The sequence below is a fragment of the Mytilus galloprovincialis genome, chromosome 6 (assembly GCF_965363235.1).
Source record: "Mytilus galloprovincialis chromosome 6, xbMytGall1.hap1.1, whole genome shotgun sequence".
NCBI lineage: Eukaryota > Metazoa > Mollusca > Bivalvia > Mytilida > Mytilidae > Mytilus > Mytilus galloprovincialis.
In genome coordinates, this window is record NC_134843.1 from 99,560,175 (window position 1) to 99,572,846 (window position 12,672).

Genomic DNA, 12,672 nt, shown 5'->3' on the forward strand with positions numbered 1-12,672 from the left:
TTATATACTCCAACAAGAATACGGTTGTTCAGTTAAATTCTAAACATCAACTTTTGTCTAGTGGTAAATATAAATAAATGGTGTAAAAGGGTGGATACCAAAAGATTTGGCTGTGTAAAAAACACATTGAAGTCGCAGATAAATAGACATGATAGACAAACAACATTTTACTTTAAAAAAAACATTGAGATTGTAGAAAACGAATCTGATAAAAATGTGTGTAACTCGTAACAGAAATGCCTTAACTTGTTATTTTATAAATAATGGTTCTGTTGGAACAAATATTGTATAATATTTGTTCCGTCAGGAACAAATACTGTAATATTCTTTCCAGTGGAAATAATTGACCAGAATATTAGCTTTAATTAAAACGTCTATCATAAAGGACCTTCGATTCCATGAAAGTATCAGGGTGATTGTATATAAAAACATGTCATAAGCTATATTTGAACTCCATTTTTCTCGGAAATAAGAACAGTGATGTATATGGCGTTAGCTTATTGCCTAGGATTTAATTAGTTATCAAAGGTACCAGGATTATTATTTAATACGCCCAAAGCGCGTCTCGTCCTCATAAAACTCATCAGTGACGGTCAGATCAAAATAGTTATAAATCCAAACAAGTACAAAGTTGAAGAGCATTGAGGACCCAAAATTCCAAAAAGTTGTGCCAAATACGGCTAAGGTTATCTATTCCTGCAATAAGAAAATCCTTAGTTTTTCGAAAAATTCAAAGTTTTGTAACAATTTATAAAAATGACTATATAATTGATATACATTTGACGTGCCTCTGTACTTATGTATCCCGTCATACTTTGAACCGCACTATTATTTTATTTATTATTATTACTTTAACTGTTAAGCCAGTTTTTGTTATATCTATTTTGCGTGACTGTATTTATGCATCCCGTCATACTTTGAACGACAAAATTATTTCATGTCTACCTGTGCGAATTTCAAACGCGCAATTTTCACCAGTACTCAAAACCCTCCTTCCTTGATGGGTGCATTTTACATAGACAAATAAAATCGTATAATATAATCAAAATGAGGATGTTAATTTGATGTATGCCTTTTTGTGCTTCGTTACATTTGTTGTTTTTATAGTGATTAAGATGATAACACAATGTTGACTGCTGTACCCCTATTTTTGACATTTTTACCTATTGTGTCTGTTTGTTTTGTTCACGCATCGGTTACAATATAATGGAATTTGATGCGACTGTCATACAAGTGAGAGGTTTAGCTAGCTATAAAACCAGGTTCAATCCACCATTTTCTACATTTGAAAATGCCTGTACCAAGTCAGGAATATGACAGTTCTTGTCCATTCATTTTTGATGCGTTTTGTTATTTGATTTTGCCATGTGATTATGGACTTTCCGAATTGATTTTCCTCTGAGTTCAGTATTTTTGTGATTTTACTTTTTATTCATGTCAACACCGAAGTGCTGACTACTGGGCTGGTGATACCCTCGGGGACGAAACGTACACCAGTAGTGGCATCGACCCAGTGGTGTAAATAGTTATCAAAGGTACCAGGATTATAAATTAATACGCCAGACGCGTTTAAGCTTAATGCCTAATTTCACTTATTGCCGGTATAAACATGTATATTCAAAATTGAATGTTTACTATTTTTTTCTCCCCGGATAAATATATAAACGTCTTATTTAGTGTCAACTTCAACCTTAAATACGTCTCAAATTGTCATTTTGTAAATTAATGTTTCATTTCTAGACAGTTTTCAAATTTTAATTTTTATAATTGATACACACCAGTGTATGTTTTCTTTATGGTTTGTACTTGGAAAGAAATCAAAAAAACAAAAGTACAATTAAGTGCAACAAGGGTGTATAATGCATTCTTAAAAAAAATCATAAATTAGTCATATATTTTTATAAGAAATATAAAAGAATATAGACGATTAAGTCTTATTTCAACCGTCAGGAAAGGCGTTGTTCTCAAAAGAAGCGAAAACAAGATATGATTTCGACTATATAACAAGGCGCCAACAAACATGAGAGCAGCACAGACGCCTAAGATATTTAAGATGTTCAGATTGTTATAAAGTTCATGTAATCTTATATAAATTAACCGAAATGTAAGACGAATCTTGAAGGAATTCAATCAATTGACATATAAAAACGGACATTTTCAAAATAAATGTACAAGTATCATGCAACTGTGGAACGATTGATGAGTGACAGATACTGTGTGTGATACATAGAAACTATTGTCTGCATATCTACGATAACAGGAGTGAATTTTTCGAGCTGCATGCGAATACTTATAAAAAAAATAAGATGTGGTATGATTACCAATGAGACAACTCTCTACAAGAGACCAAATGACACAGAAATTAACCACTATAGGTCACCTTACGGCCTTCAACAATGAGAAAATCCCATACTGAATATTCAGCTACTAAATAAAAGGCCCAGGATTGACAATTTTAAATCAATTCAAGCTGGAAAACTAACGGCCTGAGTCCTCATTTTATGAAAATAGATGAGAATGAACAAAAATTATGTAACACATCAACAAACGACAACCAATGAATTACGTCCATTTCGTATTAGATTTAATGTAGTATATCATAAAGATGCGACAACATCAACTTGAAACTTAGTATACACATTTATATAAATAAGAATATGAAGTGGTACATTTCCAATGAGACAACTACAACTTTCAGACAAAATGACTGGGAAGTATTCAAATGTAAGTCACAGAAGGGGCTTCAACAAATTACAAAACCTATACCATAAATAAACCGGTGGTAAAATGTCAACATTGAAAGATCCAGAGACCCAAACAAGAAAACCCACCGCCTAATTAAACTGGTCCTCCGTTCTATCTATAGCTTCGCACCTAAAGTCAGTGTAGCGATAAGTGAACACAACAGGGGTCCAGTTTACCACCTAATTGTCATCATTTGTTTGGTATTTCATAAATGTATATACCAACAGGGCCTTCCATGTGTTTTTCTCATAACTAATTTTTCAGACCCAAACATCTTTAGCTGTGTTCTATTATATATTTTACAGTAAGCTTGGCATTCTATACAACCATGTTTGGATTTTAAGTAAAGGAGATAAAGGTAGACGTCAACGAGACATTTACAGCCACCCAATGTGCATTGGAAAGATGTAAGACGTCAATGGAATAGCAACCCAACATAGAAAATAAACAAAATGCTTCTAGACGTCAACAACTACCAATATTTAAAAACAAAACGGTAGACAAATAGTGCTCGTCTAGCTGATATTTACTTGTTGTTCCACAAGTCAACAACTAGTATTATGTAATGTCTCTTCACATGGATTTGCACCAAACAGCTTTATACTACAGCACCACGTTCATGGAAACAGTAATGCCAACATATCCCTAATCTTTTTGTTAATCACATACAAGTGATTCGCTGATTCGATTAAGATACAAGTAAAGCTTGAGATTTAAGTATTATATATAGAGATTTGAAATAATACGTTTAGGAAATCAGGCGAAAGATTACTTCGTATAAAATAATCCTAATTTACCACATCATTAAATTAAACATCCCAGACACAACAAATCTTCCTTTAAGACTATAAACACGATTTAGAACTTTTTTGGTATATTTTTCATGGTTTATTTGTGTTTTCTTGCTATGACCGCCATTTAAATGCCAACACCTCATTTTTCCTTTGGTGGGATGATTGTTTAAATAACTTGGTGGTTATGCATGCTGCACGTCTCTTTAAGTTCATAACATTCGTCAAATTATGGATGTCAAACTACACGTCTTAAATTTTATACTTAATTATTTGGTCTCTGGTGGAAAGTTGTCTCATTGGACAATAATATCACATCTTCTCATTTCAGTTTATTAAGCTGGAACCAGGTGCTCCGCAGGGCGCAGCTTTATACGACCGCAGAGGTCGAACCCTGAACAGTTGGGGCAAGTATGGACAAAACATTCAAGCGTGATACAGCTCTGAATTTGGATTGTGATCAAATTTTTGACATTACATGGGTTTTTTTTACACAAAACAAATGTCAAGATTTTACAAATCAATTAAAGATTTCTTCTTCAAACTTTTTAAATCTAAAATTAAATAGTTGATCATGACACAGAATAGGTTTCTGACACAGAACGAATGTGGTCTAATGAACTTAAAAGTTTTTTTTTGCCTTTGAGCAATTCACTATGCTGTTGAATATTAATCCTCTCAAAAAAATGTTTGAAGAAATTTTCTTTTTATTTATGAAATCTGAAATGAGAAAAATTTAAACCCCCCCTTTTTTTTCACATCCCCGTTTCCCTTTTTCCAAAACTGATATCAATTCAAATTTCTAATGGAGTTTGCAACAATAACTACTCTTTTAAATACATCATAAAATATTAAAATGTAAAATAAAGTGCTTGTTATCACTGAATGGTAAAGATTGGTTGGTAGTAAAAGTGAATATACATTGTTTATTGTATAAAACAATAAAAAAAACTTCATCAGCAACATTTTATATTGGCAAATTTCCAATGAAGTTATTTACATAAAGTTATTGGCAAATAAAAATAGAAAATGACATCATAGTCATGTCTGGCAAATGTCCAACATACATTATCTAAAAACATTTTAGATAAGATAAGGAAAAAAAGCTTCATCAGCAACTTTTTATATTGGCAAATTTCCAATGAAGTTATTTACATAAAGTTATTGGCAAATAAAAATAGAAAATGACATTATAGTCATGTCTGGCAAATTTCCAACATATATTATCAACTACTATTCTATACAAAGAAAGATAACTCCAATTGAAAATTAATTGCTATTGCACAATATTGTGCAATTAGATATTTCTTGCTATTGTGCAATACTGTGCAATTGAAAATTTCTTGCTATTGCACAATACTTGATATGGAATCCTGATTTGGACCAACTTGAAAACTGGGCCCATAATCAAAAATCAAAGTACATATTTAGATAAAGCATATCAAATAAGCCCAAGAATTTAATTTTTGTTAAAATCAAACTTAGTTTAATTTTGGACCCTTTGGACCTTAATGTAGACCAATTTGAAAACTGGACCAAAAATTAAGAATCTACATACACAGTTAGATTTGGCATATCAAAGAACCCATTTATTCAATTTTTGATGAAATCAAACAAAGTTTAATTTTGGACCCCCATTTGGACCAACTTGAAAACTAGGCCAATAATTAAAAATCTAAGTACATTTTTAAATTCAGCATATCAAAGAACCCCAAGGATTCAATTTTTGTTAAAATCAAACTAAGTTTAATTTTGAACCCTTTGGACCTTAATGTAGACCAATTTGAAAACGGGACCAAAAATTAAGAATCTACATACATAGTTAGATTCGGCATATCAAAGAACCCCAATTATTCAATTTTTGATGAAATCACACAAAGTTCAATTTTGGACCCTTTGGGCCCCTTATTCCTAAACTGTTAGGACCAAAACTCCCAAAATCAAACCCAACCTTCCTTTTATGGTCATAAACCTTGTGTTTAAATTTCATAGATTTCTAGTTACTTATACAAAAGTTATGGTGCAAAAACCAAAAATAATGCTTATTTGGGCCCCTTTTTGGCCCCTAATTCATAAACTGTTGTGACCTCAACTCCAAAAATCAATCCCAACCTTCCTTTTGTGGTCATAAACCTTGTGTTAAAATTTCATTGATTTCTATTTACTTATACTAAAGTTATTGTGCGAAAACCAAGAATAATGCTTATTTTGGCCCTTTTTTGGCCCTTATTTCCTAAACTGTTGGAACCAAAACTCCCAAAATCAATCCCAACCTTCCTTTTGTGGTCATAAACCTTGTGTCAAAATTTCATAGATTTCTATTCACTTAAACTAAAGTTATAGTGCGAAAACCAAGAAAATGCTTATTTGGGCCCTTTTTGGCCCCTAATTCCTAAAATGTTGGGACCAAAACTCCCAAAATCAATCCCAACCTTCCTTTTGTGGTCATAAACCTTGTGTTAAAATTTCATTGATTTCTATTCACTTTTACTAAAGTTAGAGTGCGAAAACTAAAAGTATTCGGACGACGACGACGACGACGACGCAGACGACGACGACGACGCCAACGTGATAGCAATATACGACCAAAAAATTAAAATTTTTGCGGTCGTATAAAAAGTGGCTGTTATCTTGATTGGCTGCTAAAAGTGGCTGCCAGCTTGAGTCTGGTTTATTAATTAATCAGGACGATATTGAAACTAATAAAAGAGTTAAACGGCAGTGACTTCTGAACAGTAGAGATCAATATGGCCTATACTTTCACGAATAACACGATCCAACAAAAAACTTATATTGAAAGGCCCAAATTTATTTAATACAAATATCAGGAAAAGACATATTTGCAAGAATTCAGCTCACACAAACTGATGTTACTACTATCGACATAAATACAGGAAAATCCACATCTCTCCATAGAAACATAACCCTTCTTTAATCCACCTCTCCCCCATAGAAACACGACAATTTCTTTAATCCACCTCTCCCCCATAGAAACACGACAATTGCTTTATCCCCCTCTCTCCCATAGAAACACGACAATTTCTTTAATCCACCTCTGCCCATAGCCTGACACATGACAATTTCTTTAATCCACCTCTGCCCATAGACACATGACAATTTCTTTAATCCACCTCTGCCCATAGACACATGACAATTTCTTTAATCCACCTCTGCCCATAGACACTTGACCATTTTTCTAATCCACCTTTCCCCATATAAACTTGACCTATTATTTAAATCAATTCTCGCCATAGAGACTTGACCTATTCTCTAATCCACCTCTCCCCATAGAAACATGACAATTTCTTTAGTACACCTTCCTGCATAGAAACATGACAATTTCTTTAGTACATCTTCCCCATAGAAACATGACAATTTCTTTAGTTCACCTACCCCATAGAAACATGACAATTTCTTTAGTTCACCTTCCCCATAGAAACATGACAATTTCGTTAGTACACCTACCCCATAGAAACATGACAATTTCTTTAGTTCACCTTCCCCATAGAAACATGACAATTTCTTTAGTTCACCTACCCCATAGAAACATGACAATTTCTTTGGTTCACCTACCCCATAGAAACATGACAATTTCTTTAGTTCACCTACCCCATAGAAACATGACAATTTCTTTAGTACACCTACCCCATAGAAACATGACAATTTCTTTACTTCACCTACCCCATAGAAACATGACAATTTCTTTGGTTCACCTACCCCATAGAAATATGACAATTTCTTTAGTTCACCTACCCCATAGAAACATGACAATTTCTTTAGTTCACCTACCCCATAGAAACATGACAATTTCTTTAGTACACCTACCCCATAGAAACATGACAATTTCTTTAGTTCACCTACCCCATAGAAATATGACAATTTCTCTAGTTCACCTACCCCATAGAAATATGACAATTTCTTTAGTTCACCTACCCCATAGAAACATGACAATTTCTTTAGTTCACCTACCCCATAGAAACATGACAATTTCTTTCAATCACCTACCCCATAGAAATATGACAATTTCTTTAGTTCACCTACCCCATAGAAACATGACAATTTCTTTAGTTCACCTTCCCCATAGAAACATGACAATTTCTTTAGTTCACCTACCCCATAAAAATATAACAATTTCTTTAGTTCACCTACCCCATAGAAACATGACAATTTCTTTAGTACACCTACCCCATAGAAACATGACAATTTGTTTAGTTCACCTTCCCCATAGAAACATGACAATTTCTTTAGTTCACCTACCCCATAGAAATATGACAATTTCTTTAGTTCACCTACCCCATAGAAACATGACAATTTCTTTAATATAGAAACATGACAATTTCGTTAATATAGAAACATGACAATTTCTTTAGTTCACCTACCCCATAGAAACATGACAATTTCTTTAGTTCACCTACCCCATAGAAACATGACAATTTCTTTAGTACACCTACCCCATAAAAATATGACAATTTCTTTAGTTCACCTACCCTATAGAAACATGACAGTTTCTTTAGTTCACCTACCCCATAGAAACATGACATTTTCTTTAGTTCACCTCTCCCCATAGAAACATGACAATTTCTTTAATATAGAAACATGACAATTTCTTTAGTTCACCTACCCCATAGAAACATGACAATTTCTTTAGTACACCTTCCCCATAGAAACATGACAATTTTTTTAGTTCACCTCTCCCCATAGAAACATGACAATTTCTTTAATATAGAAACATGACAATTTCTTTAGTTCACCTACCCCATAGAAACATGACAATTTCTTTAGTACACCTTCCCCATAGAAACATGACAATTTCTTTAGTACACCTTCCCCATAGAAACATGACAATTTCTTTAATTCATCTGTCTCCCCTTAGAAACATCCTCATCCACCTTTCGCCATTTTTCTAATCCACCTCCCACAACAGAATTTCTTATCTTTTTAACGTATTTGCTGTTTTGATAAGTAAAAGATAATATTATCAGTGTGATCACACAATTTGGCACTCAATGGAACAAATAAACTCAAGTAAGAGCCAATTTTGATTTCTATCCAAACAATCTGATTTTTAGATAAAGTAAGAATTAATACAGTATTATCAGATACTTGTTTCATATACCAGACCCAGTCAGACTAAGTTTCCCCCTTTAAATGTTACAAATAAAACACGAATGGATCGAATAGTGTGTGGTACTTCAAATGTAAAACTAGGCATATGGTGTATTACTTTCAGTTTTGATTTTGGCATACAATACTTATTGTTTTTTTTATTTGTCTCACATGAAACATTCTGTCTACCAGACTTGTACGAAATGACCAAAGTATACATAATAAATGTAGAGTAAGAGAACAAACAATTTACTTGAGTTTTTGTTTATAAGTTTATCAATTAAAAACAGATATGGGAGCAACTATTTAACTTCAAGGGGGGGGGGGGGGGCATTGTTTTTCTCTGGACTAGAAACATTTAATATTATAAGGTATTCAGAATATGTTTCGTTGTCATCTGCTGGACCACAATATTTTTCGTTGTCATCTGCTGGACCACAATAATTTTTTTTGTCATCAAATTGTGGATCAGAATATTTTTTAAGGAAAAAGCCGTAACCCTCTCTTGAAGTTAAATGGTGGTCCCCTAAAAATTCAATAAGGAACTTTATCATTTTTTTCATGTTTTCACAATTTTTCCTGTTAGCAATTGAGTTTAAAATAGCTGTATACCAAACTTTTAAAATAGAAAAAAAATATTCACTCATGTTGGTATGGAAATTTGCAATTTACCGTTCTCTTACATGAATAATACATGGTTTTAAAGATAAGTTTCGAACAGATAGGAGATATGTCAGAGAAATATGTTACATATGTTTTTACTCAGGAACATATAACACATGCCAACTGCACTACAGGGATGATATCAAAGTTATTACATGTATCATACATGCACATACACACAGGTTAATTGGATGATCTGGTCACTGATAATCTCCAGATGGGGGCTATTACATACAATGTTACACCTTAATGTCAATATAGTAACCCCTTAAATTGACCAGATAATTCTATAATTTACCATTTATCGTAACTTAAGTAGTTTTCTTATGAAGAACATGTAATTCTTTGAGAGAATATTACAAATCATCATTTTGTAAGTCATTCAACATACTGATGCCGAAGAAATACCATTATTATTATATTACAAGAGATCTTTTAATTTTGAATTGCTCCTAAATAAACAGGAATCCTTTTATACACTATAGTTATTTATTTTCAAAAAGACCTACAAGAAAGAATAAGAATGTCTTTACACGTGTATGCATTGTCTGTTTTGTTTATAAATAAGATGGAAAGTTATGCCAACAGATAAAGTGTCAACCTGACTTTACTCATGTCTCAAAGAAACTATTTTGATGAATAAACCTATATATATATATTCCTTATTTTTTTACAAGACAGTAAGGAGCTGTTTGGTTCTTTCTGGTTTAAAAAGGATAACTAGGTTTCATGAAATTTTTAAAATACCATGAAAATATTTGACAAAAATCAAATTCAAAGTTTTTTCATCGTTAATACACGGGGTTTACAATTAAAAAAAATGACCACTATCACTTTCAACTGTTGTCGATTCGGGGAAAGTGAAACTGACCACCAAATAACAAACAAGCTAAAACAATGAAATATAAAAACTTACAGTTTTCCTTAAAGTATCCCTTGGATAATTTAATCGGCTACGATACATAATATATAAAACAATTGGTCCGCTGATAGAATAGAAAAGTTTTCAGTCACACGACTACATCCTTAATGTTATAGTATTGTCTTCCAATGCATTTTCCGTGCTGTGCCGAGTGCTCGGCCGAAAGTGATGACGACTGTCTAGGATTACCCCAGCCTCATCACTCATACTCTACTAGATAACAAAATCTTTAACAGGAAAATAGAATATTTTGATAAGAAATGTAAATATCTTTAGAAACGGAATATAAAATCACGTGGTTTGTGAATTTCACTGCACTAAAGATTCCACAGTTGTTAGTTTTCAAACTGTCAGTATCTGTTTGGGGTTGTCTGTTGATATTGGTTAGTGATGTTCGGGGAAAGGAACTGAAGCAAGTTAATCCCTCATCAATTTAGCATCTCCCGGCAATCAGCACGTGCGGATAATTATTAAGATAATTAAAGAACATATGTTCTCTGACTATTTTTTTTCTCTTAGATGATATAAATGTGAGTCACACTGTATAATTCTTAGATATAACAATAATAATAAATCAAAAGGGTCATGAGGTCATCTTCGTCTAAGACATGTGACGTAACTACAACACAATGTAAGGAACATTCTAATTATATGCTTTCACATTTTAAGATGGATTATCATATTAACAAATTCCTTGTTTATACAAATTCAAAACTACTGACCAATAATTAAGTTTTCTCCTCAATGGGGTTCTATCCTTGATTTGCATAACTTTGAATTTTGATAATAAGTTCTGTAATAGGTTTGATGCTAATTTATATAGAATTGTAAGTGTGAAGTTTTATTAATTGATGCATATCTATTGTCATAATCATTGATAACGCAATAGTCTCATGAAAACTGCAGCAATATACACGTTTTTAAACTTGAACAACAATATTAGTTTAGTAACTCTTAAGACACACGCAGACAAATAATAGCAATTTCTTAACATTGCAATTTTATCTAATATAAATTTGTCAGATTGTTATAAAGGAGCAAAAAAACGTAGTTAAAATCGTTCCAAAACCACAAATAATGTTTTCGTTTTTTTTTCCATTTAACTTTGAAAGTATTCACTTTCAGTATAACTTGGAGGATAATCTCGCCCACTCAGTAAAGCTTAGTCTATGTAAAATTAAAAAGATATGGAATGACTACCAAAAAGACTAAGTTCCATCAGAGAACAAATGAAGAAAAAAGATCATCTTTGGAAATGGTAACACTAGTTATTCTATAAGTAGTTCAAAGACGTGCAACCAATCACTTTACAAGTTGGATTTGAAAGATCATTTTCAGACATATACAGTTCTTATCTTGAGATCGTTTGGTAGTTTGAAATGTATCATATACTTGTTCGATACTATCTTAATGTTTATTTATCAAGTATGTTGTTTTTGTACATCAAAACCGATAAAAAGTATATTTCAACATATCCTGACCTATTTGAAATAATTCAAGTTCAAAGTTCTTTGTAGATATTAAAATGGCCAAGAATTTGTTCAAGGTCGTGTCTGACTTTTTTATGTTTATATTACAATTTTGCATGACAAATCCAAAGTTCGTAATGTTCTATAGGCAAAGAGAAAACTAAATTCCTACCTAGATGTTCAAAATAAATGTTGCTGTATTTGCCAAAAACATAATATACTGCGCTAAAGGGATTCGCGGACTTTGTAATATATAGGTATGGTATGTTAGAATCCTTGTTCATCAAAACCGATAAAAAAGTATATTTCAACATATCCTGAATCCTGACCTATTTGAAAAAAATCTAGTTCAAAGTTCTCTGTAGATATAAAAATGGCCAAGAATTTGTTCAAGGTTGTGTCTGACTTCTAATGTTTATATTACAATTTTGCATGACAAATCCTGAGTTCATGATGTTTTTTATAGACAAGATGTTCAAAATAAATGTTGCTATAGTTGCCAGAAACACAATACACTGTGCTAGAGTGATTCGGACGTTGGTATGTAGTACTAGTCTGCGGGAATTCTTCAACGTTCATGATTTGTTTAACCGAAATTAGCGGGGGAAGTCCATACCTCCATAACAAAAAAAGTCCATAGGGAATAGGCACATTACATCTGATACTTCGTGTAAGGAGGGTGGCAGGGGAGAGAAAGGGGGTTCCGGGGGTTAGAATCCCTTTTGTTGGACAATCAATGCATTTGAATGGGAACATGTAGTTGGAACCCCCCTTTTTTGTCCTAGGTTGGGAACGCCCTTTTTTAAACATGGCTGGTACGATTGGTGCACGTTAAAGAACACCGGTAACAACCGCTGGGGGTCTGTAGGTTACCTGATGAAAGGCAACAAATTTGCCACTATCAAACAGACCATTATTTCCCAGAAGCAGTCGATGTTTCCTGAACGTTCAATCCCATCGTCATGTATACCTTGCT

The 12,672-nt window shown here is 32.8% G+C and overlaps 1 protein-coding gene across 10 annotated transcripts in view; it reads right to left on the bottom strand.

Annotated features, from left to right (window-relative positions):
* LOC143080929 (FH1/FH2 domain-containing protein 3-like) overlaps positions 1-10,592 on the bottom strand; it is a 77,087-nt gene extending 66,495 nt beyond the window's left edge. For 4 of the 10 annotated variants that reach the window (XM_076257101.1, XM_076257095.1, XM_076257094.1 and 1 more), the window contains exon 1: positions 10,222-10,591. In XM_076257101.1, coding sequence (XP_076113216.1) covers positions 10,222-10,269 — 48 coding nt within the window. In that variant the 5' untranslated portion in view covers positions 10,270-10,591. Of the gene's footprint in view, positions 1-10,221 lie in introns of all 10 variants that reach the window. The other 6 variants (XM_076257097.1, XM_076257099.1, XM_076257098.1 and 3 more) reach the window with 3 other exon arrangements.
* Positions 10,593-12,672: the final 2,080 nt, after the last annotated feature.